General features: G+C 42.4%; 1 protein-coding gene across 1 annotated transcript in view; it reads right to left on the bottom strand.

The window, feature by feature from the left end:
* The window catches only part of LOC147692969 (protein SSUH2 homolog), a 459,976-nt gene that overhangs the window by 207,100 nt on the left and 225,595 nt on the right, over positions 1-27,281 (bottom strand). The window contains exon 1 of the mRNA XM_086939219.1: positions 4,971-5,132. Within this exon, the coding sequence (XP_086795345.1) occupies positions 4,971-4,993 (23 nt within the window). The 5' untranslated portion in view covers positions 4,994-5,132. Of the gene's footprint in view, positions 1-4,970 lie in introns of the transcript that reaches the window.

Below are 27,281 nucleotides of genomic sequence, written 5' to 3'. Positions count from 1 at the left end.
TTCTCAATGTAGGATCCCCACTCAAAAACAGACGTATCCTCTCTATGTCATGTCCACAACAAAGGGATTGAAACAGGGTTGCGTGCTTGCACCAACCCTGTTTAATCTATTCCTGGCTGACCTTCCAAAGGTGCTTGACGCCTGTAATTCACATTCACCGAGGATAGGAGGAAAAACATTGTCCAACCTCATGTTCGCAGATGATGTAGTTCTGCTTAGGCACACTTACGTTGGTCTCCATCATCTACTACGGAAATGCAGAACTACACCACAGAAAACAACTTAAAATAAACTTGAGCAAGACACGGACAATGTCAATAAACAACAAAAAGAACCTCCAGAGTAGTTGGTTCTTTGGGGGCACAAAACTTGATCCAGTTCAGTAATACAAGTACCTTGGAGTTATTTTCGACAAGAAATGGTCTATCTGGCGCCAGAAAGAGGAAGCTAGAAGGAAAGGTCTGCTGATTGCTTTAACGATTAAAAATCTCACAAACAAATTGATGGGGCCTACTCTGACCCCGCTTTTGAAGATAGTCCAGACTAAACTACTCCCCTTAATTGCTTATGGTAGTGAGGCAATGCGGGAAAGAGATGCAAAGGAGCTGGACAACACACAGGTCAAAACCTATAGAATCATGTTCTGCCTTCTGTCCTATACATCACCTGCTCAAATAAGGCTGGTGTTTGGCCTCCTACGACAAGATCTAGCTAGGTATGGTGCTTATATCATCTGCTGGCACAGGATTAGAAGCGCCACCACAAACACGCAAAACTATCTGCTGTGGCAGGATAAACAGCACAGGGAGCACTCCCAAACTAGAAGCTACCTTCAGCTATCCCTAGAATCTACCAAAGTCACGGGACTCTGGGATGCGCAAATTGGCTATCCCAATTTTAAAAAACTGGTCTGGAAGACCTTAAAACAAATTTCTTTGGTGGAGGACAAAGCAAGCTTCTCAAACAGATCGCATGTCTGGATGACCCGTAACTCCTATAAATTACTTGCGCCACAATCATTTTTCAACCAGGGTTACCCTAAGTCTATAAAAATGAACTTTCTGAGGCATAGGATGGGAATCTTTCCTTGTGCTCAGCACTCTCCACCATGGCTAAGGACATTAGCACAAGAGCTGTGCAGGTTGTGTAAAACCAAACAAGACAACATTCTACACCTAATCTGTTTCTGCAAGTAACTGCACCAAGCACGGCAACAGTGTCTTAAAGAACCTTTCAAACAGAAAGGTATCCGCACCAGGAGGCAACCGGTGCTAGCCTGCTTAAACCCAGAAAATACACAACTAAACTGCAGAATGGTAAAATTCCTTATGCTGGCTGAATAAAAAATGCCCAAAACAACAAAAGCCGAACCTGGCCTTGGCACTGCAGTATACCGCTGACAGTAACATGTCTTAAACCGGACCACTTTAAGGACATACTGCCAGCAGTACAGGACTAATCCTCGTAACAAGGGGAGAAAATTTGACCAACACAATTAATACGACTTGTAAAAAGAGATTACATGGCTGGAGCAAAAGAATATGAGACTGAAATTACAGTATCCAGTTATTTAAGGACATATACTATGATTACAATTAATTCTGATTTTATATTTGTGAAGAATTATTTAACAATGGGTCTTAATTTAGTTTTAATCTCAAGATTGCCTTTCATAATTCAAAAAAACAAAAAGCCAGCGAAAGTGGACGAAATCATACCGACTTTGTTGGAAATTTTATTTTTTATATTAAGCCGTAATATTGGAATGGTTTAAAGTAACTATGCAGAAAATAAAGAACTTGAAACTTGAATGTCCCTCTCAGCTCCTATTTACCAGATCCATGCACAACCCTTCTTCCACTTTGCTCTTGTCCCCGCTGCCTCTTTCTTAAGTTTCTAAACCCACAATCCCTCCCTCTCACCTGCTAATCTTTCATGCCAGTTGTGCTTTCACCACCTCAAACTCTCTTCTGATCTAGCGCATAAACATGACCTCAGATCCAAGCTCCCAGACACTCTTAACCATACACCTGCAAGGCCTTCAGGCCTCCTATACTCAAAGTTCTCAGCAATCCTCTCACCAAGCCCTCATGAACCTGCAAAATGCGTTCTGCCTGTGTTTGGCCTCCCATTCTCAATTCCATAGACCCAGCTCTACTCTTGCTGCAGTGTTTGTTATCCGCTATAATCTATGGGGCGCCATTGTAGAGGGTAGTAGTGTGGTCCACGGGGATGGGAATGAGGACCTTCTAAATTAATCTGCAGGATTGGAAAGATTCCTCACCACCCTGAAGCAGTCACAGTACTGATGAAGCCAACATTAAATGTTTTGGTAAGTGGTTTAACGTTTAAGGATCTAGCAAAGTATATTGCTATTTTTTCTTTAAGTCTATCATAGGCCAGATTAAATAACTTTAGTATGAACAACTAATGGTTTTGTTCTTCAAAGACAAACATGGCACTTCAGTGAGTATTTTTGCACATTGACCAGTACACAAGTCCTTCAAATAAGGACGTATGTTCCTAGTAAAGGGGGCACAGGGGGCTGTTACATGATGGACACTTTCTCCCTCAAACCGACATCTTAACCACTTTTCGATTATAGAGCAGTTTTTCAATCCCCCTATTACGCCCAAAACATCAATCGTAAATCACGGGAAATAGGAACAAACGCAGAGGTTAAAACCTGAAATCAGTCGGAAAATCTGCGCTTCTCACCCAAAACATAATCGTTGGGTGAAGATGCATAGAAATCCTAAATAATGAAGAATCTCGAAATAACAGATTAACATTCCTGACCGCAAACTTTGACCACACTCCCTGCTTAAGTAAGACACTGCCACAACCAACGAGCAGAGTGCAAGTCACTGAAGACCTGGCTGTTTCCATGCACATAAACCCCACAAAAAGACTCCCAGAGTGTGCATTGCCACTTTCACTGCATGGACCAGGTGAATCAGATGATCCAACTCACCTCTTCCCTGGGTCCCATGACAGGACCACTGGGAGCAACAAAACTCCTGGCAAAGACACAGACAGGCACTATATACTCCTGATTTAAAACTCTACTTTTTACAGCTACATTTAAAACTTCGTTAGTTTAAATGCTCCTTCCAACTTAACATTAACATTACATAACATGACATACCAAATTGTTCCAGAAACACAATGTAAAATGTTATTGAATGAAATATATTTGCAAGCCTACGAAGGCGTCTCATGAGTTCAGGTTTAAGTAATGTATTCAGCGTACATTTAGTAACTGGTGTTTGTTTTTATCTTCCCTTCCGATAAAAATCATTTGTAGGCTAGGAGCAGTGTCTCAAGTAAAACACCAGTGTATCCTTTCCTTACTTCTTCCCCTCCTATGGATAGCGCTGGTTCTGATCTGGTCCAGCCAATAGTATTAATAAGCACTCTCCATTAATCCACAAAAGAGATTTCACTCCATCTTTCCTTGATGAAACATAATACAGCGGATTGTTAATATAAGGCTTTCCTTGTGTGCGATCCAAAAGGCTCTGATCCAGAGAAGTGTGGCTCAGGGGTTAGAGGCGGCAGACCCGGAAGCTGAGATCGGCCCTGGACCAGGGTTCAATTCCCTGCCTCGGCGGGTCTTGGGCTCAAAAATTCCACGGACTCGATAATTCTCGCTCCGGTGCCTTCTCAACTCACGGGTTCACACTCTGCGACTCTGGGCAATAGCTTGCTTAATCTCCACAACGGCCCCTCGCGGTGGGATGCCTGGCTTTCACCTTGTGGATACCCTGCCGGGGTTATCTCACAGGGGAATACCAGGACGGGTTCCCTAAGCAAGCGCTGGGAAACCCTTTGTGGGTAGCTGTGCGCTATATAAGCGCAAATACATTTACATTTACATCCAGCAGACAGCAATAATCGTCCCTGTGTGGTTTTCCCTTGAAGGAAGGGTTTGTCCATTTGAGAGAAGGAAATCATGGCAGGGCAGAGGACAAATGTAAGCTAAGAATAGAGGCTTGGGACTCGAACAAGGAGAGGCTGGGTCCTTTCTGCCTTTCTCCACTCCTTACTTCTCTTCCCTCTTTAGCTCTTTTTCCCCTTTTTGTTTTTACATTTTTAATATAAACGCACATTTTTTCTGATAATTCACCTATATGAAGAAATACTATGGGGCAGATTTACAAGCCCCCTGCACCATCAGTACGTCGCTTTTCGTGACGTACTGGTGGCGCATGGGGGCTCCTCAATATTTACAAGGACAGTAAAAGCCACCCTACGTGACTTTTCCTCTCCTTGTAAATACAGCCCCTTCACACGCATCTCTTTGCGTGGAAAGGGCGTTCCATGGGTGTTGCTGTGGGTGTTCCCACGCAACACCCATGGAACAAGACACATCTCCAGGTTTACAAGAAATCCTAAATCTGGAGATGCGTGTGAATGCTACGCCACCCTAGAGGTGGCGTAGCGAGGCGCAACAAGGAGAAGTGTTATCATTTCTCCTCGTTTTTTTCTCTTTTTTTCTCTTTCAATGCGTGCTGCATTCTACAGCATGCATTGAAAGAGGAAAATGCCTGTAGTGATTGTTTTTGTGCAGGAAGATGCCCCTTCCTGCACAAAAACAATCTCCCCATGGCGCAGGCATCCTTGCACCATGATGCAAGGATTTTCTTGCAAATATGTCGCATTCCTGTGCTCTGAAAGTGCCGCAGCGTGGCGCAGCCAAAGGGCTTGCGGCCTCACGCTGCAGCACTTTCTTGTAGATCTGCCCCTATTTGTTTTAAATGTGTTCTGTAGAAGGGAGCACTGTCTCTATATAAGAACCATTAAGTACTCTTGCCTTTTTCAACAAATAGGTTTTAAAAAGTTTTAAAAGTTATATCATACAAATGCCTCATAACTCATTCTCCTCTGTATTTATCTAATGTAGGTCTCCCTGCCAATAAGAATAATATCGTCCATCTGCCTGGATTACTATTATGGGATCTTCTCACCTCATTGGCTCCTCCCCTGCCATTGTTCAGCTTGGCCTGTGTAAGTGAGGGATCACTGCCCAAGAGAAGCAGCCTGGATTACCACTCTCTAGATCCGCTGCTGCTGCCCTGCCTGCGCCCTCAGCTTTGGAAGTAACACTGCTCAGCACTCCTCTGTCACAGGCTGGTGGTTGCCTGTAGTAGACTTTTATAAAGTTTAACTTCCTCATCCACTCCATAAAGTTACAACATCAGAGATCACGTCACAAAAACAACACACACCCTGCAGCCGCTACGTAAAAGTCATAATTCTTGTAACTGACTGCTCTACATGGCATCAAGCTGTTTGAAGGGCTGGATTTATTCAACCTGCCCTTTCCTCTTATCTCCAGACTAGTATTTGTAACCCTGTGTTTGGCTTCTGTGCGGTGGTATTGTGCAGAATGTACTTGGAACAGCATTTTCTGGGTGTTTTTGATTTTGTTGAGTGTTTCCGGGTGAGGCTGCAGTCATTTGCAGGCATTAGCCTGGCAGAGAGGTGCCACTGACGTCCAAATTTGATTTTTGATGTTAGGGAAAGGATGAGGAGTTAAAGAGCTGTTGCAACCCTATCAGTATCCCCAAGTGTTATGATGGCTTTCTCTCTGATCGGTAACCTGCCACGCGGAGTTACTAGGTCATACTTGGAACTCTAGGTTGTTCCAGGTTCTCCGGTGATTCTGGAGTGGCGGTTGCTGAGGCAGGAGTGGAGGACCATATTCTCTCTTGAAAGAAACTTCAAAAAAGCAATTTTATTTGGAAATCAAATCCCTGGTGGTCACCTACTTGAACATTTTGGCGACGAGGATAGGATGCTCGTCCTTGTCCTCCTTCTCCCATTGAAAGTCAAATTATCAAAACTGGAAGTGTGGAAGTGGGTGATCTTGTCTTATTTGTAATTGTTTATTTCATATTTTACCTTTTCATTGTACTGTTCATCATTCATTTCTGCTCAGATTGCTTAGATTTATTTATCCATTTTTATTACATGTTTTATGCTCTGTTTCTTTTTGTAAGTTTTATTATTACAATGTTTTTGCACTAAGTGTCACTATTTCTTTTTGTTTCTATAAGAAAAGAAGATATGTTATGATGGCTTTCTCTCTGATCGGTAACCTGCCACGCGGAGTTACTAGGTCATACTTGGAACTCTAGTTTGTTCCAGGTTCTCCGGTGATTCTGGAGTTGCAGTTGCTGAGGCGGGAGTGGAGGATCATTCAAATTCAAATTCAAAAAGAGCTTTATTCGGTATTCAATATTGAATTCATAAAAGCATACATTTTAAAAGTGCCCTACACAGTAATTCTCTATAAATAAGAAGAGCATTTCATCATAAAAAATAATCTTATGTTCCAGATAAAACAAAGTCGATTTAAAATCATGATTATTTACATGGACTTTCTAAACTTGATCACTAATTTTAAGAAACTAGACACAGCATGCGTAACACCGTCATTTTCAAGCTGTTGCAGCCTAACAAAAGCTGTTCTACATGTGCGATGCCCCACGACCTCAAGATGGGTTTTATGTAAGTCCCCCTGGGTACATAATAAAATTTACAAACTAAAACACAATGGATATTTGATTGAGCAGAAGTGTCATCGCATGGGCAAATGAGCTTCTCCCTAGACCAGTTGTTACAGTCTGGGAAGGTTGTTAACCGAAAAAAGGTGCCAAACCTAAAGCGGGTCAGTAACATGCGTGTGTAACAACTTGGTTGACTTAGGAGATACCTTTGAGTTCCTTCATTGATGGTAATTTGCTGGTAGACCACGACTGAGGGTTTTGATTTTTTCCAGTTCCCATCTCTTATTGGCCAGGTGGTCAAATGCCATTTTTTTCAGCATCTTTCTGGGAACCACTTCCATGCTGGATGGCCTTGTGAAAAACTCGGGGTGGCCCAACTCGGTCAACATGTTTTTTACGTAGGCTAGCCATTTGATGTTAGTGAGACCGTCAAGAGTGAGACAGTCAGAGATTAGATCTCTGTTGAGCGATGTCTCCGGGGAAACCCACACCTTGTGCCATAACAATAAGGGCGCGGTTTTTATCGCATCCACAATATACGGTAGACCTAATTCAATATGTGAGATAAATATGGCAGTTGATTTAGGGGCACCCAGCAAATATCGGAGGTACTGGTTCTCACTCTGTTGGATCGGTTGAGCATTTTTAATTCCCCAAAGTCCGGATCCGTATGTAGCTGTTGAAATACATTTGGCCTTATAAATAAGAGTCAGTTCTTTCACTGGTCTGCCCCCCAAATTAGCTGCAAAATTATTAAGGGCGCCTATTGCCCGGGAGACGGCTAGGTTTCTGGCCCTCAGTGCTGTGTGCCAGTAACCTGTCCTGTCGAAGTTTATTCCAAGGTGGGAGAACTGATCGGTGGTCGCAATCCTCCTCCCTTCGAGGAAAATTCGACAGGGTGCCCTTTTCTTCCCAGACCCACAGGCCATCGTGTAAGTTTTTGTAATGTTGACCTTTAGGCCCCTATTACTCATAAAATCGGTGAATTTCAGGACCGCCCTCTGTAGGCCGATCATTGTTCGGGACATAATAGCGGCATCGTCGGCGTATAAAAATATTGGCGCCGGTGATCCCAGTATGGTCCGATAATCGAACTGTGACTCCCCAAGATGTTTGCCAATAGAATTTATATATAGGGTGAAGAGAAGGGGTGCTAATATGCACCCCTGTCTCACACCCCTCCTGATGGGGAATCTCCCTGAACACTCTCCCATCCTGCCATAACGAACTCTGGCGCCCGCACCTCTATATAACTCCCTAATAAATATTAAAATTTGTTCATCTATTCCCATTTCCGAAAGTGTGGATCACAATTTGTTACAATCGAAAGCGGAGCTCAGGTCCACAAAAGGAACAAATAGGTGACCTCTTTTGGCCTGAGTATACTTGGAGATGATCAAAGCTAGGTTTAGACCCTGCTCAACTGTCCCCTTTCCCGATCTAAAACCATACTGTGAATTTGAGATTATGTCGCCCTCTTCTGCCCATGTCTGAATCCTATTTAAAATTATGCGGCCTGCCACCTTCATTAGCGAATCGAGAATTGAGATGGGCCGGTAGCAGGTACGGTTGTTCCTATCTCCTTTTTTGAAGATTGGAACAACAATGGCTTCTGTCCAGGTTGATATGAACCCATGGTCAATAGTTTTATTCAAAACATTAGTTAGCAAGGGAGCCCACAGGTTGAACTCTGTTGTATTAACGTCAGTGGGGACTCCGTCGGGTCCGGGGGCTTTGCCCGAAGAGCTTTTTTTGATTGCTTTGAAAACCTCCTCGTAAGAAAAAATAATACCTATCGGAAAAACCCCGGAGGAATTGTTTCTGTATTCTGGTGTCGCTTTTTCATTTTTGGGGCTTTCGGCGTCCACAGGGTTTGCTGTGTCATAGAGCTGTTTAAAATGATTAGCCCAGGTTTCCCCATTGATGGCCATATCTATCACACCTGTGTCTTTTTTCTGTGAGTAAGAGGCACGAACCGCTTTCCAGAAAGCACTGCTGTCCCTACTCTTTGAGGCCGCAATCAGAGCCGACCAGGCCTCTTGCTTTATTAATTTTTTCCTTGTTTTAATTGCTGAATAATGCAGCTTTCTGGCCTTTCGGATCGCCGTTGGTGATCTTGGTGTTTCATGCAGGGCCTTTTTTAAAGCTTTAAGAGCTTTGGTACAGTTTTTATCAAACCAGCCTGTAGGTCGGTTTGCATCCGGTCGGTATTCTCTAGTCAGTAACCTTTTTAATTCCGCTTGAATTCTTAGAAAGGAACCCAGGATTTTCGATGGCTCCTCTACTTGTGACAAACAGATGAAGATATCTTCACCAGTTAATGTTACTAACTTTTTTAAAAGTCCCTCAGGTTCCACTTTATCCCATTTAATGGAGTAACCATTTCTAGTAACCAGGTTAATCACTGGCTGGTATAAAACTCTCCCTTAAGGGCTGTTGTGACCCATCAATAGTGGAGGATCATATTCTCTCTTGAAAGAAACTTCAATAAAGCAATTTTACTTGGAAATCAAATCCCTGGTGGTCACCTACTTGAACACCAAGTATCTGCAAGAAGTTGCTAGGGCAACCCTACCAGATGCCTTCCTCTTGAGGATGACCTTAGATATCTGCGTTCATGCTCAAAGTGAACAAGCCTGCCTTTGTCACTTCACAAGGACTGCACAAGAGGTGTAGCCTGGGCTCCAGGAGCCCACGTGATACCGGTGTAAGATCAATGTAACTTGCTGTGACAAGACAGCTGCCAGATGGAAGCCCAGATGTTCCATAAGGTAGTGCCAGCGTTCATGCTATGTGAAGAACTGCTTTGGGGCACTGAACAGTGCAGACAACAGGGCTCATTAACTTGCGCATGCATATACAATATTTCACTAAAAGTTGACTCAAGTGTAACACCATAATTGTTTTGCGTCATGGAATAACCCATCCCATTATTATCTATATGAAAGGAGCAAGAGCTCTCCAAATACATCTAGGTTTTCACACAAAACCAGATCTACTAAAATAGCATGATCAGTCTTTGGTGAAAGCCTAATGTCGAGTGAAACCAGTATTGAGAAAGAAACAAGCAGAATATCATGTGATATCTCGATTGCACTACTGTCTATCGAGGTTAAGAATGTAGAGATACAAGAATATTGTGTACAGAATATAGAAGACCAAAATATCGGAAGGTAAATGATTATAGATGAAGTATAGATTTATACTTTCTCCTAACTCCACATCTCCTTATACACACATTGACAAGGTACATGTATATGGAGTAACGTATAGAAAATCCATACTTTATTTATATCAGATTCACTATTTTGTCTTCTTTATTTGTGTTCCTGGATATTCTACCACCGATACTCGGGGAACATAGCGATTTCCCTACGCGTAAATTGTGTACTTTAAGCAGCTTACCCTTGGACGGTTGTCTACACGTGGAAATTTGTACTGCAGGACATACCAGGAGTAGAGATCTCTTGCAAAGCAGCACTGGCTTTCTTTAGTGTAACACATAGTTCTGCACTAAAAGGTCACACTAAAAGGTTAGTATTGAAATCGCTGTATGCCAGAACATTTACCATTGGAAATTTTAGCTCAAGCTCTGTCAGAATGGACACTAAGTCCCTGAGTCTCTTCTTTTTCTTTGGCTTGGCTGGATTAATGTAGACATTAATGATCAGGGGCAAGTACTTTTTGTGAGAATGGTACATGCTGAGGTGAATTCGATGAACATAGGCTGCGGTTAGCCATGGCTGGAGACTGATTGGCATGGCTTTTGTTGCTTTGTCACAAAGAATTCCTTGCCTGAAGGGCGTTTGGCAGCTAGTTCCAGTCGGTTTGGAGGGTCTCGGTTTTCCCTGGGCTATCTTCTTCACATGCACTTATTGCTCCCGGGTAGCTGATCTGGGGAGCTATATGTATTAACGGGACAGGGATCTATCCAATTGTTGGCATGCCAAAAGTGTTCTGGATTACATCAACAATAGCAGGGTCCAATGAACGAATAAAGCAAAAGCAACAAAAGGGGGCGCAAGAGGGAGTGTGCACACAAGGAATGCCACTCAGCTCTTCTGTACTTCGCGGCTCAGCTTCTTGGTCACTCCTCCCCCCATCGTGGGTGAGAGGCACATGGAGATCACATGGTGATGTGTCTTCTTCCGTGGACTCATTCGGCTGGCAGGGGGTTACATGTGGACTGGGTCAGCAACAGCAGCAAAGAAGGTCAGCAGTAGCAGTTTTGATGCTTGTTCCTATGTACTGGGAAATTATGAATACTCATCTCAAAGGTATGGAAGTCCTAACAGCAGCAGGCACCAGGTCTGAAGGTGTTGCACAAGCTGGAGGGGTGCTCCACTTTCTATGTTGATCCAGCGTTTTGGGCATACCCTTTCACCCTACATCCTCTTGTGGACCTCTTTTATACGACTGAGAGGTGAGGAGAGTTAACATTACATTAATCAATTTCAATTAACACTATAACCCATTTGACTACATAATAAGGACCAGAAATCGGTAACTATAGTTAAGAAGGTTTATTACAAGTTAATAATCAAATTAAGTAACACAACTCTCAGCACCATGCTATATTGGAACAGTATAACAACTGGGAAATCCAACCTCCTAAAGAAGTTTAGGCACACCAGTATCAAGCAAACAAGAAGTTCAGTCAGAGCAATCCAACAGATTAACATTAGTATCCGATGCTCAGAGAAGAGTCTCAGATTTTCTCTTGTATACATGAGTAAATCTAAAATCACCTAAATCAAAGTCCAAGCTAAGAGGATAGTTCTGAACCCTAAAAGATCTAAAAAATCAGGGAACTTCAATAAAGAAAAAATAGAACAAGGCAGGGGAACAAAAACATAAGTGGGAAGGTGTCAGCATTGCAGAAGCTCTGGCAAGAGCCTTCTTGGGTCAGGGAAATTAGTGTTAGCCTAAGGCACACTTAGAAAAGAATCAAAGGGAAGCATAGAGGTCTGAACCTCTCAAATTCCAAAGGAAAGTAGGCCAAACTCAGATGGTGTGAACAATAGTTATTTCCATCAGGATCCTGAGAGCAAAGCCCCTCTGTTTACATTATCAGGGGAACTATTGTCCTCTTCTATTCTCACGTTGCAGACTGCAACATTAGCAAATGATCCCACACTGCACATGGGAATTACATCGTCTTCTCACACTCAGGTTAGGTTGTAACATTGCTGAATAAGCCTTTCAGATAACGCTCTGGCTCTCCATGTTCTTTTGTCAAGCTCTTCTTCTCAGGCTCTCTCTCTCTCTCACTAGTACTTTAATATATCTATTCTCAACTAACAATGCGTGTGAATACCTGCAAGAAATGGCATGTTAGCAGAAAATGGAAAGCAGTATTTTATGCAGCATGGAAATCAGGCCTACTAATGTCAAGTTAAACTATTAACACAATGGTGCACATGTAATATGCATGTGCACATTTAAACACAAATTAAAATAAATTGTTAGGACATTAGACTCATATTACATGTGGCATACACTACAATCTTACATGTAAATATGTCTAAGAACGACATTAAATGAAATATATGAAAGATCAATGTGCACATTACATACATCTAATTTGTATCTAATTTAAATGAACTATCATATTGTGAGAATGGTTTTTACTCAAACATCTAAACATTAAATGTCATTTAATGTGTTAAGGCACAAATTATGTAAATCGATTGTGTGTTATAGTGAGTACATGTCTACTAAGTAATATGGTTTATTAATATCTTATTTAATACAGTTAAGACTCACAGTATGAATAAATGCACTAATCATAAGGTGAATGCACTTTAGTAACAATGTCAAGTGCAACACTTATTTTAATGTTGTTAGAGTGAAGTGCACGTTCATGTCATGTATTTGTGACGTGTAAAGGTGCAGCCAAAATTGTGCAGCACCAATGCCCTCTTTGCGTCTCATCTAATCAGAGCCAATGTAGCCTTCCATTTAAAAGGTTCAACTAATTTGCATGTGGCGCTGGGACCAGTCTAGGAATGCCATCTACCTGGCATTCACTGTCTATGTGCAAATGTCCACATAGACCGTTCAATGGGCTGTTCTGGCAGAAACCTTGAATATTACCTCTAGATTGCCCTGGTAGTAGACAGCAGTAGAGGGAAAAAAGTGGGAATCGGCCACCTTCCTTGGGCAGAAGCCGACCTCAATCTTGCAATCATCACTATTCTAAAATCAATTTTTTGCAGATACCTACAGGTCAGTACAACAACAATTAGTGTATGAAATGTAACAGGTAGAAGTTTATTTATTTATTTATTTATTTTTACCATTTGTAAAGCGCGCTGTTACCGCACGGTGTCCTGGCTCTGAAATGATATGATATCTTCCCTCAGATGATCATCAGTTTCTAGAGGCCAAAGAGCCAGGTTTTAATGTTTTTCCTGAAGGCCATCAGATTAGTACTTTGTTTCAAGGCCAATGGCACTGTATTCCAAACGGTGGAGACTCCTGAGATAAAGCTTCGGCCTCCCCACCGTGCTTTCCTGATCCGAAGAGTCTTAACCAGCCCTTGGTTGGCCGACCTTAACTGTCTGGCTGGCGTATACAGTTGAAAGTGTTGTTGGAGAAAGGAGGGACCTAATCCATTCACTGCCTTGTATACCATGCATAATGATTTAAACATTATCCGCTTGCGTACCGGGAGCCAATGCAATATTCTCAATTCATGTGCCACCGGTGAAAACCTAGGCAAGCCCGTAATTAGTCGAGCAGCCGCGTTTTGCAGCGTCTGTAGTTTGTTGAGCAACCCCTGCTGGCCTTGTAGGAGGAGACTATTGCAGTAATCAAGGCGGGACAGCACAAGTGCTGTCACCACCGTTTTCCTGCTACTGTCTGAAAGGAAGGGGAGAACTTTCCTAAGAGTTTTCATAATCCAGTAGATGGAGGAGGTTAGTGCACAGACTTGGGGTTTAAATGATAGTTGACTGTCAATAAAAACTCCCAAGTTCTTTACCTTAGTTGCCGGGGTAGGTGGGGTTTCCATATCCCGTGGAGAGGTGTGGCTCACTGGTTAGAGGCGACGGACCTGGAAGCAGAGAACAGCCCGGGACCAGGGTTCAATTCCCAACGTGGCAGGGTCGTGGACCAGGGTCAGCGGACTCGATAATTCTCGCCTCGGTGCTTACTCTAACCAGGGATCACACTCGGCAACTCTGGGCATTAGCTTGCCTCATCTCTACAACGGCCCCCCCGCATTCGCTGGGGATGCCTGGTTTCACCTTGGAGATACCCAGTAGGGACCATCTCACAGGAATAGCCAGGACGGGTTCCCCAGCGGTCTACAGCGCCACGACGCCTCAGGGCAGCAGTGCGCTTTACAAGACACATTACATTACATTACATATCGTGGGGCCACCACCTAGGGCTCCAGAAACTGACATCAGCGCCAAAGAGAAGAACCTCGGTTTTAGAGGAGTTCAATTTAAGGCAGTTCCCTGCCATCCATGAGCTCACCGCTGTCATGCAGTCCTGGAACCTAGCAGCTGTTCCTTCTTCTCTCCCCGGCAGCAGAGATACCACAATCTGTGTATCATCTGCATACGATGTTAATTCAAATCCAAATGACCGAATCACCGGGGTGAGGGAAGAGACATAAATGCTAAATAGGGTGGGGCTAAGGGAGGAGTCCTGTGGGACACCCCCTGGGAGTTTGAACGGTCTAGATTCAAACTCTCCCAGGGCCACCACCTGGACCCTATCGGCAAGAAAGGATTTCAATATGCTCAGGGCTGTCCCCTAAATTCTGCAGCCTTCTAAACGATCCACCAAGATACTATGGTGGACCCTGTCGAAGGACGCGGAAAGATCGAGGAGTACCAAAGCTGCTCGTCCTCCTACATCCAGTGCCTTCCTAATCTCCTCCGTATACTTAATCAGGGCAGTCAGGGTAATCAGGGCAGAAGTACATGAATGAGAGCCGCTGAAGTGAATGTCTTTGAGTAAATTGCGCTGAGGTGAGGACAGATGTTAGAGAGAAGACGGCCGAAGCAATGATAGGAGGGAAACACTGAATGAGGTATGATGGAGGTGAGACAGAGGGACTGACTGAGCTGAGAGGAAGAGATAAAGAGTCTGAGATGAGAAAATAAAAGGGGTGCAGTTGACAAATTACTCTTCTTAGTGCTACGTCATTTTGTAACTGTGGAAATGGTGCAATCTTTTTCCACTGCCACCTGTGATATCACTCTGGACCTAAGTATGTGCTATGTCACTTCATAAATCATTGCTCCCTTACATGTATCTTTCAAGCCTCCCAAACCGTTCCTGCTGTGTCGGTCCCATGTTTTCCATGAGTAGAAATGCCTTACTTGAACATTAGTAAAATAAAATCCCACACTCCTTATTAATCCACTCCCACCCAGTCACCGTCAAAGAGGACAGGACCTTCATGTTCCTCCTTGAGACTCTGGCTGTGATTCTCATGGATACTGTTTGGCCCTCCAATCATGCTTTAGGATACACTGTCAGGGCCAGGGGATCTTCCTTTTAACAAGAGCCTCATTTCTGGAGAGCATACAATTGATTTAAACCTTATTATTTCTTAAATACCAGCTGTGGCATCTGATTCTGATAGACTCTGACATGCAAGTGCTGTGAGGGGGGTGGAATGATTTCTACCAGGCTCCCAGTAGAAAACTAAGGAACTAATGATGTGTTTGCCTGAAGAGTGTGTTTAGTATATGTCAATTCTGCCAGAAGAAGGTGGGTATAAGAAAGGAAGGCAGCGAAACCTGACCCAGAATACCAACAAAAACTGGCACTTCACTACTCCAGAATCAGGAACCTCCAATCAGATTTCGTACACCTGATGTACCAACCAATCACCCTTCAAAAGGAAGAAACATGGCGTCAGATCTCTGAGCATTCAAGGACCAGGCCTGTGGAACGTACTCCATCCAAATCACAAATCTAAACCCAGCCACGGCCCGTGGAGGGAGTTTCGGTGGGGCGGAGAGGCGGGGCGGGGGGTGCTAAAAACTGGAGTATGGATAATTGAAGGTAAGTAAACAATTTAATAAATAAAATGAATTTCGTAGCGCACCCTGCATCCCATTTTGCGATGCAGGGCGCGCTACGAAATTCGTTTTATTAATTAAATTGTTTACTTACCTTCAATTATCCATACTCCAGTTTTTAGCACCCCCCGCCCCACCGAAACTCCCTCCAGGGGCCGTGGCTGTCTAAACCCAACCATAAACGCACCAGGTAACATATGAAATCTGACATATGTCTTCTGTACTATCCTCAACACACTGAAGGATGAAATACACAAAGAAGGGAGGACACACCTTCTGGAGGCTCGGGTGTATGCTTCTGTGCCACAGTGTGGAGATGTGTGTGAATTCTCGAACTCTGAATGCTTCCTTGGGATTGCATGCTGTAATAGAAGAACTTAAAGTCTGACAACCGAAAGTAAGGCGAGCCTGCCATAGGAGTCTGACTCATCGTACGCACAGCATTTCCTTATTGCTTTCTAACTTCAGATGCCTGTTTTCGTTATCGCTGGCTCTTTCATTGATGGACGCCCGACCCAATCGTTCTGTGAAAAGTAAACAGGTGACATTTTAGGGCTGTATTGTTAAATTTAATTACTTAGCTCCCACCCTAGACCTGGTACTTTCCAGCAAACCGTAAGGGCAATTCTCAAAGCAAAGGTATTACTTATTCACTACTGTATAAACAATAATGCCAATTTAATTTGACCACTGGTATGTAAGGGGCTGGACTACTCCCTAAGGAAACACAGGATGGATGAGCCATTCTGGCAAGCTGCTGAGAGCAAGCAGTCTTAAAAAACATAAAGGTTGCAATAATACCACACTTCCGCGTTTAGATGCACACAAGTACAAATAGAGATGGTATTTCCTTGACACCTTGGAATAGAGCCAGTGTAGTGCCATGCTTTGCACCCAGAGCCACGATGCTCTTGCACAGCATGGCCCTCTGGGACACTGGGAATTACTTTCTAATGCTCGCTGTAGCTATGCCTCAGTCACATTCAGTGTGTTATGTTAAGAAGATCATAGATAGTTCTATTGAACCTGTGATTAGCTCGTTCAATGCAGGAATTGTCAATGAAATAAGTTTCAGCACAGCCAGTAAATTCCACTACTATAAACTCTGAGAATCCTCACCCTTTCAGAGTGCTTTTATCATTAGATGATCCATACTGTAGTTTATATTTGAGGCTCCCTGTTTTCCGTTTTTACTGATTTTTACAGATAAATACAGACAAAACATTAATTTTCTTGTCTGTATTTATTTTTAAATATGGATAAAAACAGAAATTGGGTTGCTTTTTGAATAATTCTAAATACTGTCTGCTATGACTGCCAGGCCAATAGATGTGTGGATTGATAGATAAAGGGGTTAAAAAAAGGAATTTTAGTAATGAGGCTTTAACAGCAGTAGATATGCACAAGGATGCTACTGAAATTTAATCCGATCCGATACAAGGCAATGTATTTTTTACTAGAAATCAAATGATATTTATTGGTTTGAAGTCCATAGATCAGAATTTTAATTGCCATTTTGTTACCTTTTTTCCCTTTTGTATATATTTATATATATTTGTGTGAGAGAATTCGAGGCTGTAACTTTTCTATGTCCATAGTGTATTTTGCACATGTGAATGTATTTACGCTTTCACCAGTCACTTCAAATAAACCAATGATAACGCTGAACTCTGTCATGTGATCAATGCTCCGGTGAGAGCTGAAAAGCGTTATGCCGACAAGGACCCTTGTTTTGAAGGATTTCAAGCTGTGAACGGTGGCAAATTGAGATATATATATATATATATATATATATATATATATATATATATATATATATATATATATATATTACAAACTAGCAGGCGGCCAGTAGGTAGTGTAGATAGTTATAGTTAGGACCAAAGTTTCCATAGGAAAAGCGTTTTTTTGTTTTGCCAAGACCTTTGGCGCTAATTGACGAATCTCCACACAATTTTCACGAATCTTCTCCTTTTTTGGTTCAGCTGCTTTGTTGAAAGTTTCTGGGTGATTTGTGAAGCAGGGGCAGGAAAAACAGAGGGGTCCCAAAACTCATTATCCCCATGTTAAGTTTATGGGGATTTGTGATTTTTTCAATACAACTACAGAACGAATTGCTGAACGGAATTATACCAATTTTGGCAGAAAGCTAGATGTTGGTCCAGAAAGCGTGCTTTTTGTGAATTTGTGTTCAACCAGAAAGTGTTGGCAGCCATCTTGGGGCCGGCTTTAAGCTGAGCCCGAGAAAAAAAGTACAAAATAAAGAAAAGAGGGCAGGGTAGGAATACTTTGACCCACCAGATATGGTGCGGGGGTACCACAGGGACACCCCACATTTTAACCCCTTCGCTGCGGGGTGTTTCCTCCCGCTGTGCGGGGGGTCAGCGTGCAGCGCCCCCATGTTGGTGACGAGCTGAGCTCGTCATGAGGCACAGCGGAGCTGCCCTCATGACGAGCTGAGCTCGTCACGGCCGCACCCATTTTTAGAACGTTCAGCACAGCAGGGTAATTACCGCCGCGTGTGAATATTTCAACGGCCGTGACGAGCTCAGCTCATCATGAGTACAGCTCAATTGTACTCCATGACGAGCTGAGCTCGTCACCAGCATGGATGAGGTTAAAAGCATATTTTTAAAAGATTTTGCCACAGACCCATGGGTGGATACGTGAATCTGTGGCAAAAGTTTTTGAAAAAAGACGTGCGGTCTCATGCGCATCTTTTTTTAAAGCCCTGGGTGATCCCAATCCCAGTACAGTGGCATGAAGGAGGGGGACTCATGGGGCCCCCGTCTTGGGCTTATGCCAAGCCCCGGGATTCGCCACCTCCCCGGGGCAATGAATAGTGTAATTGCGGGGGGCCCACTCATCCCCACAGACAGCCAACTCCCCGGGCACATAAAGTAACTAAATGCGGGGCAGCACTACGACCCCCGTTGCCCTTGGGACTGCCACCTTCACAGGACACATACACTGTTAGCAAATAAAATGTGGGGGAGGCCGTATGGCCTACTCGCTGCCCTGGAGGCCGCCACCTCCCCCGGCAATTGGAATGTGGGGGGTCACTCAAACCCCTGTGACCAGGGTAAAGTAAACAATAATGCGTGGGGGGCTCCAGCCCCCCCATGAAGTCTTGGGGACTGCCGGGCACAAATACAGTAATGAAGGGGTCCATTGTGGACCACGGGCCTGGGGGACCATCTCCTCCAGGGGCTCCTTTTCAAAGGAGGGGCACAGCACGGTCCCCCTTGTGGAGCACTACATGGCCCAGGAATGTCCCAGGGTGCAAAACACCCGGGTCATTGCAGTTTACTATGGCTTGCAAAGCTATAGCAAACACTGCTTTGTTGAAACAAAAGCATTAAAAATGCTCTCGCTTCCGCAAAGCGGAGAAGAACTGCTTCTGGACAGAGGGAGCAGTTCCGTGCTTCCAAAAGCAATTTTGGCTCTTGCAGGAGGCGGGGATCCGGCCTGGACTGTGGGGGCTTTGGGGGTAACCCGCTGTCCTCAATGGAGACACTAGTGCCAAAGTTGGCCCAGGTAAGGGGCCGCATTGGCCCCCCTCCTCATTTTATAAAGAGTATGATGGCCTGGCCCTGAGGAATGGGGTCCCCGAGACCAAAATTGGCCCAGGGAAGAAGGGCCACGCGGCCCCCTTCCTTTATTTAAGATAAAAGGGTAAAAAAACAAGAAAAGGCTGGGTCCGTGTGATGGGGTCTCTGGGGCAGTAATCAGCTAGGGAAGGGAGCCTGCCCACACAGCCCTCCTCCCAATTTTATAAAAGACTGGCCCCGGGGAATGGGGTCCCATGGGGTCAAAATCAGCCCAGAGAAGGGGGCTACCAGCCCCTCTTCATAAAAAAATCATAAAATAAAAATCTAGGGCAAGTCGCCGGAGGCCACGCCCCTTTACCACTCTGCAAACACAACTCATGGCGCAGTGGTGGTTGGGGAATTAAATCCCCTTTAATGCTGAGAGACTTTGGGAGCCAACAAGCCATCTTGTTACCTCCAGTAAGTCATAGACAGTGGGATTGCTGAGAGTACTTAAAGACCATGTCCCCTTTCTCCACCAGTCTGCAAATGCGGCTTGTGGTGCACTACTGGTTTGGGGATGTAGTCCACTTTACTCCTGAGGGACCTTGGAGGCCAAGAAGCCATCCTGGTACCTACTGTAAATCCTACACAACGGGATTCTTGAGAGCTGGTCGGAGCTCCAGCCCCCTTTCTCCACCACATTACTAGTTAAAAAACTACAGAAATTCACTGGAAATCAACAAAGGTTACAGGGACAATTTAGTTAGGGATTAGCTTTTAAAAACATTACAAATTCACTGAAAAAAACAAAGTTTACAGGGATGTTATAGTTAGCAAATAGAATATAAAAAACATAGAAATTCAAGGAAAAAAACTAAGGTTATAGGGATGTTGTAGTTAGGGGCAGATTTCACTCGTACAAAGCCAGTGAAATTCAGCAGTTATGGTTACCTGGGCAAACTATAACTTGTGCCCTGCACTGCACTGCTTATGACCTCACATATTACCTCACTCATGACATGGTCAGTGACATTGATGACATCTCAAATGACATCACAGACTACATCATCCACAGAACCACTCACACACCTACTCACACCCCCTTATAACTTCTTATACACCCACTCAACATACCGATACAACCACTCTCACACCCACTAACTCACTCACTGGTACACCCTTTCACACAACCATTCATTCATCCATGCCGCCACTCATACAATCAGTTATCAGCCACAAAACCACACACTCACCAATACAGCAACACATACATACACCTATTTACCTACAAAGGCACACACCCACTCACTCACCCAATGAGCATCTCAATACAGCCATTCACTCATTTATAGAAACCTTCACACACTCACTCACACAACCCCTTACATACCAATTCACATATCCATACAGGCACTCACACATTCCTGTACTCACCCATATTGCCATTCACACAGACACTCACTGTCCAATACAGTCATTCACATACGAAGTCACATAATGAAACACCTACTCAAACAGCCACTCACTCACTGATACAGCCACTTACACACCCAGTTACTTACTCATAAAGCCATTCAGACACCCACTCACTCACCTATACAGTCACTACACACACACTGACCATGTCATGAGTGATGTAATATGTGAGGTCATGAGCAGTGCAGTTCAGGGGCGTAAGTTATAATCAGCTCAGGTAAATGTAACTGCTGAATTTCACTGGTTTTGTACGAGTGAAATCTGACCCTAACCTTTGTTTTTTTTCAGTGAATGTATATATATATATATATTCACTGAAAAAACCCATAGGTTTCACACCAGTTATAGTTAGGTGGAAATTTTACTCGCATAAAACCATTGAAATTCCCACGTTATAGTTAGTTGGACTCACTATAACTTGCGCGTGCAATGCACTGCTGATGACGTCACATATTACATCACTCATGACATGGTCAGTGACATCACTCATGACATCACTGATGACATCTCAAATGACATCACTGATGACAACATCCTTGTGACAAAGTGGCAGACCTCCTATCAGCATAAAATAACCTTTGACACACACATTCAAAAATAGAAACTAACATTTTCTTAAAAAAGGAGAAACCAATACCAATTACAACAACTTATTAGGTAATTCCAACATCTACATACACATCCACTCATTCACCAACAGTTCTATATAGTCACTCATGCATGTACTTACTCATCATATGTACTCATACACCTATACATCCTGTTACACACTAATACTCATCCATATAGTTACTCACACACAAATTCACACACGCAAATAAACTATCAAAAAACCATTTACTTGATTATACTGCGATATACACACCACTACACATACTTCTACAGAAACAGAAACATATTTACTCTCTTAAACAATCAATTATAAAAACACATACTCACTAACCCACCCATACACACAATCATCCACCCATACAGTCTTGAACACATGCTGTCTTCAAAATACATACAAATAGTGAGTCACTCATTCATGCATCTGTGCTCTAAGTAATATCCCCCACCGAACCATACAGATACTGATACTCAAAAAACAACTAATAACCCATATACACACTCATGTAGCTACTCACCAACCCATGCAGCCACTTATACACAAAGTGAGACACAGATACAGATATTTAAATATTTAAACATTACTCGCTAATATATGTATTCACTAAGATACATTTAATAAGTCAGTTAACCAATCAATTTTACACAAAAAAAACATCCATTTAGACATTTATTTACCCATTTATTCTTCCATCAACCTTTTGATATACATATATAAAAAGTATTTATTTTTCAGAAAGATACACATTCACTGGATGATGTCATCAGTGATGTCATTTGAGATGTCATCAGTGATGTCATGAGTGATGTCACTGACCATGTCATGAGTGATGTATTATGTGACGCAATCAGCAGTGCATTGCACGCGCAAGTTATAGTGAGTCCAACTAACTATAACGTGGGAATTTCAATGGTTTTATGCAAGTAAAATTTCCACCTAACTATCACTGGTGTGAAACCTATGGTTTTTTTCAGTGTCATGTGATCAAGGCTCCGCTGAGCCGAAACGTCTGTGACACTTTCTGCTGAATAAAAAGTTGTAAGCACCTCGAGGTCCGTGTCCGGTGTCCTACTTGCTGGCTGAGGAAGCAGCGCGAGCTTGAGCGATACGGAGTTCAGGATATATATATATATATATATATATATATATATATATATGTATATATATATATATATATATATATATATATATATATATATATATATATATATATATATATATATATATATATATTATATATATACATTTTATGGCAAAATGAAACCCTTCATTTTGTTCCTTTTCAAATGAAATGTATTAAGTTCTACCACTTTATTCCAATCAAGATGACTTCAGGTGTGCCATACTTTTGTCATAAGTAAGACTGTTAGCGTTCTAGTTGTTCTTTAGAACACTCTGGGGCATTCTGTCATTGGGCTATAGTTGGGCTACATCTGGCTGATATTTGGGCTACATTTGGGCTCTTTTGTCTCTGGTGGCCATCTTGGGAGACTGCATATCAGAAATGTTTTAATTAAATATAAGAGGATTTGAGAAGTCACTCAAAATGTGCCCTAATTTTTCTTTCTTCAGCACTAATCATAATTTCTATGGCAAAATGAACCCCCTCATGTTGTTCCTTTGCAAATTAAATGTTTTAAGTGTTAACACTTTATTCCAATCAAGATGACTTCAGGTGTGCCATACTTTTGTCATAAGTAAGACTGTTAGCGCTTTAGTTGTTCTTTAGAACACTCTGGGACATTCTGTCATTGGGCTATAGTTGGGCTACATCTGGCTGATATTTGGGCTACATTTGTTTTTTTTTTGTCTCTGGTGGCCATCTTTGGGCTACATTGGGCTACATTTGGGCTCTAACATATATATAGCCCAATGTAGCCCAATATATATTTTTTCAAAGTTAATTTTCGTAAAAACCACTGGAGCACATTTCTTGAGACATAGCAAAGGCACATCGGGGTACCAGTCCCTACAATTTTGCCAAGTTTGGTGGAAATCCATTCAGCCGTTCAGGCTAAAAGTGAGGTCGACCGCCCTATGGAAATGAACATGGGGAAAACACGTTTTGGGACCCCCTTTTATCTCGGCCCCCGCTTGACGAATCCCCCCTAAACTTTCAAGGAAGGACCGGAGCTTCGCAAGGCAATTTTGAGGAAATTTTCAGGCAGATTCGTCAACCGGCGCCAAAGTTATTCACAATAGAATTTTGAGATTTTGCATTGAAAAAAATCCTAACTATAACTACCTACTGGCGACCGCCAGTAGGTAATATATATATATTTGCCCAGTTGAAGGCATCATGCCAAAATGCGTCCGCCAGACATTGTATCTTTTTAACTTTGCACACTTGTGAGAAGTCGGAGGCACCCAGTGGGGATCCATGCAAACTATTCAATAAATCCACGTTAGTACCCGCAAAGGAGTACTGTGGTCTCTGGTGGCGCTGTTTCACGATTACAGGGAATGAGGACTCGGAGGCTCATATATATATATATATATATATATATATATATATATATATATATATATATATATATATATATATATTTTTTTTTTCTCAAAGTGGAAATACATTATTTTAGTTTGACAATATTTCCTATAAGGTTCTATTTTAATTATGTGCCTCCTTTATTTTCTATGGAAGGATGCTGCAGTATAAGTTATTGTCCATGTGTGGTGCTGGTCTTATTACTTCTCCTTTTTGGCTGTAGTAACTTTCCACTCATAAATAGGCTCCACCACCCATTCAGGGTTATGGAGACAGGTAAGCCTACACTTCTGAGTAACTTTACACCTGGAAATGGTGAATAGCCCAAAGTAGTGCAGTAATTCAAAAGTCAAAAGTGTAGATTTACTTGTGTAAGTTTATCTTTGTGAATAGACCTCTAAATCTTTCTCATATATATTCAACAGCAGAACCACAATAACCATGCTCCACTCTTTTCTATAGATACTTGTAGAAGTCTTTCTATAGTACTTATTAATTTTGAGGGTGCAAAGTTGTTTTATAAAATCGATCTTGCCTCTGCTTACCACCAGGTGGCGTTGGATCCAGAGTGTAAGCATCTTACTGATTTTGTTTCGCCTGTAGGAACTTTTCAGTTTAGAAGGATGCCGTTCGGGCCTGCCTCGGCAGCCTCAGTATGTCAACGGGTAATAGAGAAAGTTTTGGAGGATGTTTCTGACACTGTTGTTTTTCAGGATGACATATTGGTTTCAGGAAAAAGCAGGGCATCCCTTGACAAGAATCTTTATATTGTTCTGGAGAGATTCTGAGAAAAAGGTATTGTTGCAAAAAAAAACAAAAAAGTGTGTTTGGTGTAGAGACAATTGAATATCTGGGTCATCGTATTTCTGGTGACGGGATTGTACCCAGAGAAGGTCTTATTGATGCAATTGTGAATGCTCCTCGCCCCATCTCTAAAGAACAGGTGTCCTCATTTTTGGGTGTGTGTGAGTTCTACACAATGTTTATTTAAATTTTTTAGCAAAAACTGTACATATGCGAAACTTATTAAAAAGAAAAGTCACGTTCATATGGGATAAACATTGTCAGGATGAGGTTACCAACATCAAAATGGAACTAGGATCTTGCAAGATACTCTCGCCTTTTGATCCTCACTGTCAGTGTACTGTGGATGCAAGTTTGGACGGTTTTGGCGGTATGATCTCTCAGTTCAAGCAGGATAAAGAACACACGGTTGCCTTTGCCTCACATGCGTTGTGTCCTAGTGAAAGAAATTACTTTGTAATTGAACGAGAGGTGCTGGCATGGTGTTGGGCTGTTGAAAGGTTCGAAAGTTTTATATGGGGAAAGTCTTTCAAATTACTAACTGATCATAAACCACTTATCCCTATTCTCAATGGCAATACTGTCAAAGATCATACTCCGAGAATTGCTAGGGTAAGTTCTAAATTACTACAATACGATTTTGAAGTGGCACATATCCCAGATGGAAAAAATACAAGGGCAGACTTTCTTTCAAGATCACCATTACCTTTAGGAATACATGATCTGTGTGATGATGATGATGAAGAATATCTTATTGCTGCAGTGGATGTATGCAGTCAGGGATGCTTTACTGAACGTGAATGGTTTGGTGCATGGATTCGGACGTTGTGCTCAAAAAAGTTAAGATCTTCATAGTGTCAGGTTGGCCCAAAGAGATGCACTTAGATAGTGATCTCCATCCTTTCGTGAAAGTTGCTGATGATCTTTCTTTAGAAAGTGGTGAAATGGTTATGCTGGGGGATAAATGTATTCCTTCAGAGTCTTTGAGGTCTCGCATCATCGAGTTTGGTCATGCGGGTCATCTAGGATAGTCTAGCACCAAGAGGAGGATTTGTTCTGTTTACTGGTGGCCTTCCATGGATCGCATGGTGAATGATGTTGTGGAGAGATGTGTGACATGTTGTACCAGTGACAAAGTCATTAAGATCTCTGTTCCCCCAATACAAGAAGTCGATGTACCCAATGCTCCCTGGTTGAAGTTAGCCATAGACTTTGTGGGTCCTTTTAACATTTTACCAGGGAAATTCAAATTTGCTTTAGTCGTGGCTGATTATTCACTGTTATGTCACTGTCAGGGAAATAGAATGTTATACTTTGAACTCCCAGGGGCACTTGTCCGTTGTCCCTGGAAGCTGTGGAGATGGACAGCCAATAAATAAGTTGTTTTCCCCATTACCTGTTCCAGTGTGATTACTACAATACTGCTCAAGTCTTCAAATCCACAAAGCACTCAGCCTATCCAATTCCTCTGCCAAGTGACCAACGCTTTGAATCTTATATCTGCTTTCTGTCCTACCCTGTCTACTCAGACATTAGCACACTCAAATCTGCAATTTTTCTAACTTTTGGATTAAACATCTATTGCTATCTTCCTTCACAAAAACTGTGAAAATCGTATCCTGTATGAGATGTGGAAGCAATTTTTGGGAAGTGGATTTAAGGTTAAATCACTAAACTTGCCATGCAAATTATATGATTACTGAGGATTTGTGCCAGATCTACAACTTTCTTTCAACAGGTTTTTTTAGGGAATTTCAATTTTTTTTGTTTTCATTCAGAATAGTCATTGTTTTGGAGGGCAATTTGATCTAATTTCATTCATTTATTTCAGTGAATTGTGTTAGTTTTGTCACGGCATACAATTCAGGTGTGGCTTTTCCCTGTGTGTGTTATGTAAATCCTTGGTAATGGCCCATGTGGGACAGTTTGGTTAACTCCGATTTGGGCACAGGTTCCTGTTTGGGGATGTATTATAATTCATCTCAGGTGTTAGCTGATCACCGCAGATGTTTGCCCACTTTAATGAAAATATACTTTGTGCTAAAAGATTAGGAAAATTGTGTGTATTCCAAGTCTTCCTATTTTGTTACAGGTCTGACACATGCGGTTAAAGCCTTTTCTGCCTTTGCGGGGAGTGATAGGATGTTTTAAAAACAAAGATACCAGCACATTTAGAACATTGATTAGATGGTGGTGTTCCCATATGGTCCATTCTAATAAGCCCATCTGTAGACTGATTCAGTGGTCTATTTGAGACCTTCAGGCCCTCATTAGGAGACCAACCGCCTGATTCATCATGCTCACGTTTTGCGAGGCCCTAATAGCTTTATTTCGAAATATTTCATTTCATAAAAGCATTACAATAAAAAATCAATGTAAACATGAGAACAGTTATACAATTTAGCCATCAAAACTGACAGATCTCAAAAGGACAATATAAAATATACAACATAGTAATTAGCATCCATTCTAAAAGCATTTATACAAACACGTAATTATCATCTTTGGAAAAATAAAGGAAAGGGGACGCAACAATAAACAGCGGGGCCGATAAAGTGTAAGTTGGCACCCTTACTGGAGGATCATTCTCCTCGCGGCTCTTATCCTCCAAGCCCACCCCAAGAATTTTGCCAGGCCACAAGCAAGCAGTGGGTGAGGGTCTGATCTTAACAGCTGTAGGGTCTCCGAGTGTGACCGAGTGCCCAGCCTCGTGCAGAGCGGTTTCAACCATCTGCGGCGAGGAGCAGCATAGGCTGGGCATTCGAACATCAAATGGGGAATGGATTCATCCCTGGTCGCACAAAAAGG

Source organism: Lissotriton vulgaris, chromosome 9 (assembly GCF_964263255.1).
Source record: "Lissotriton vulgaris chromosome 9, aLisVul1.2, whole genome shotgun sequence".
Taxonomy (NCBI): domain Eukaryota; kingdom Metazoa; phylum Chordata; class Amphibia; order Caudata; family Salamandridae; genus Lissotriton; species Lissotriton vulgaris.
Note: the sequence above shows the minus strand (reverse complement) of the source record. Positions and strands in the feature narration are given on the sequence as shown.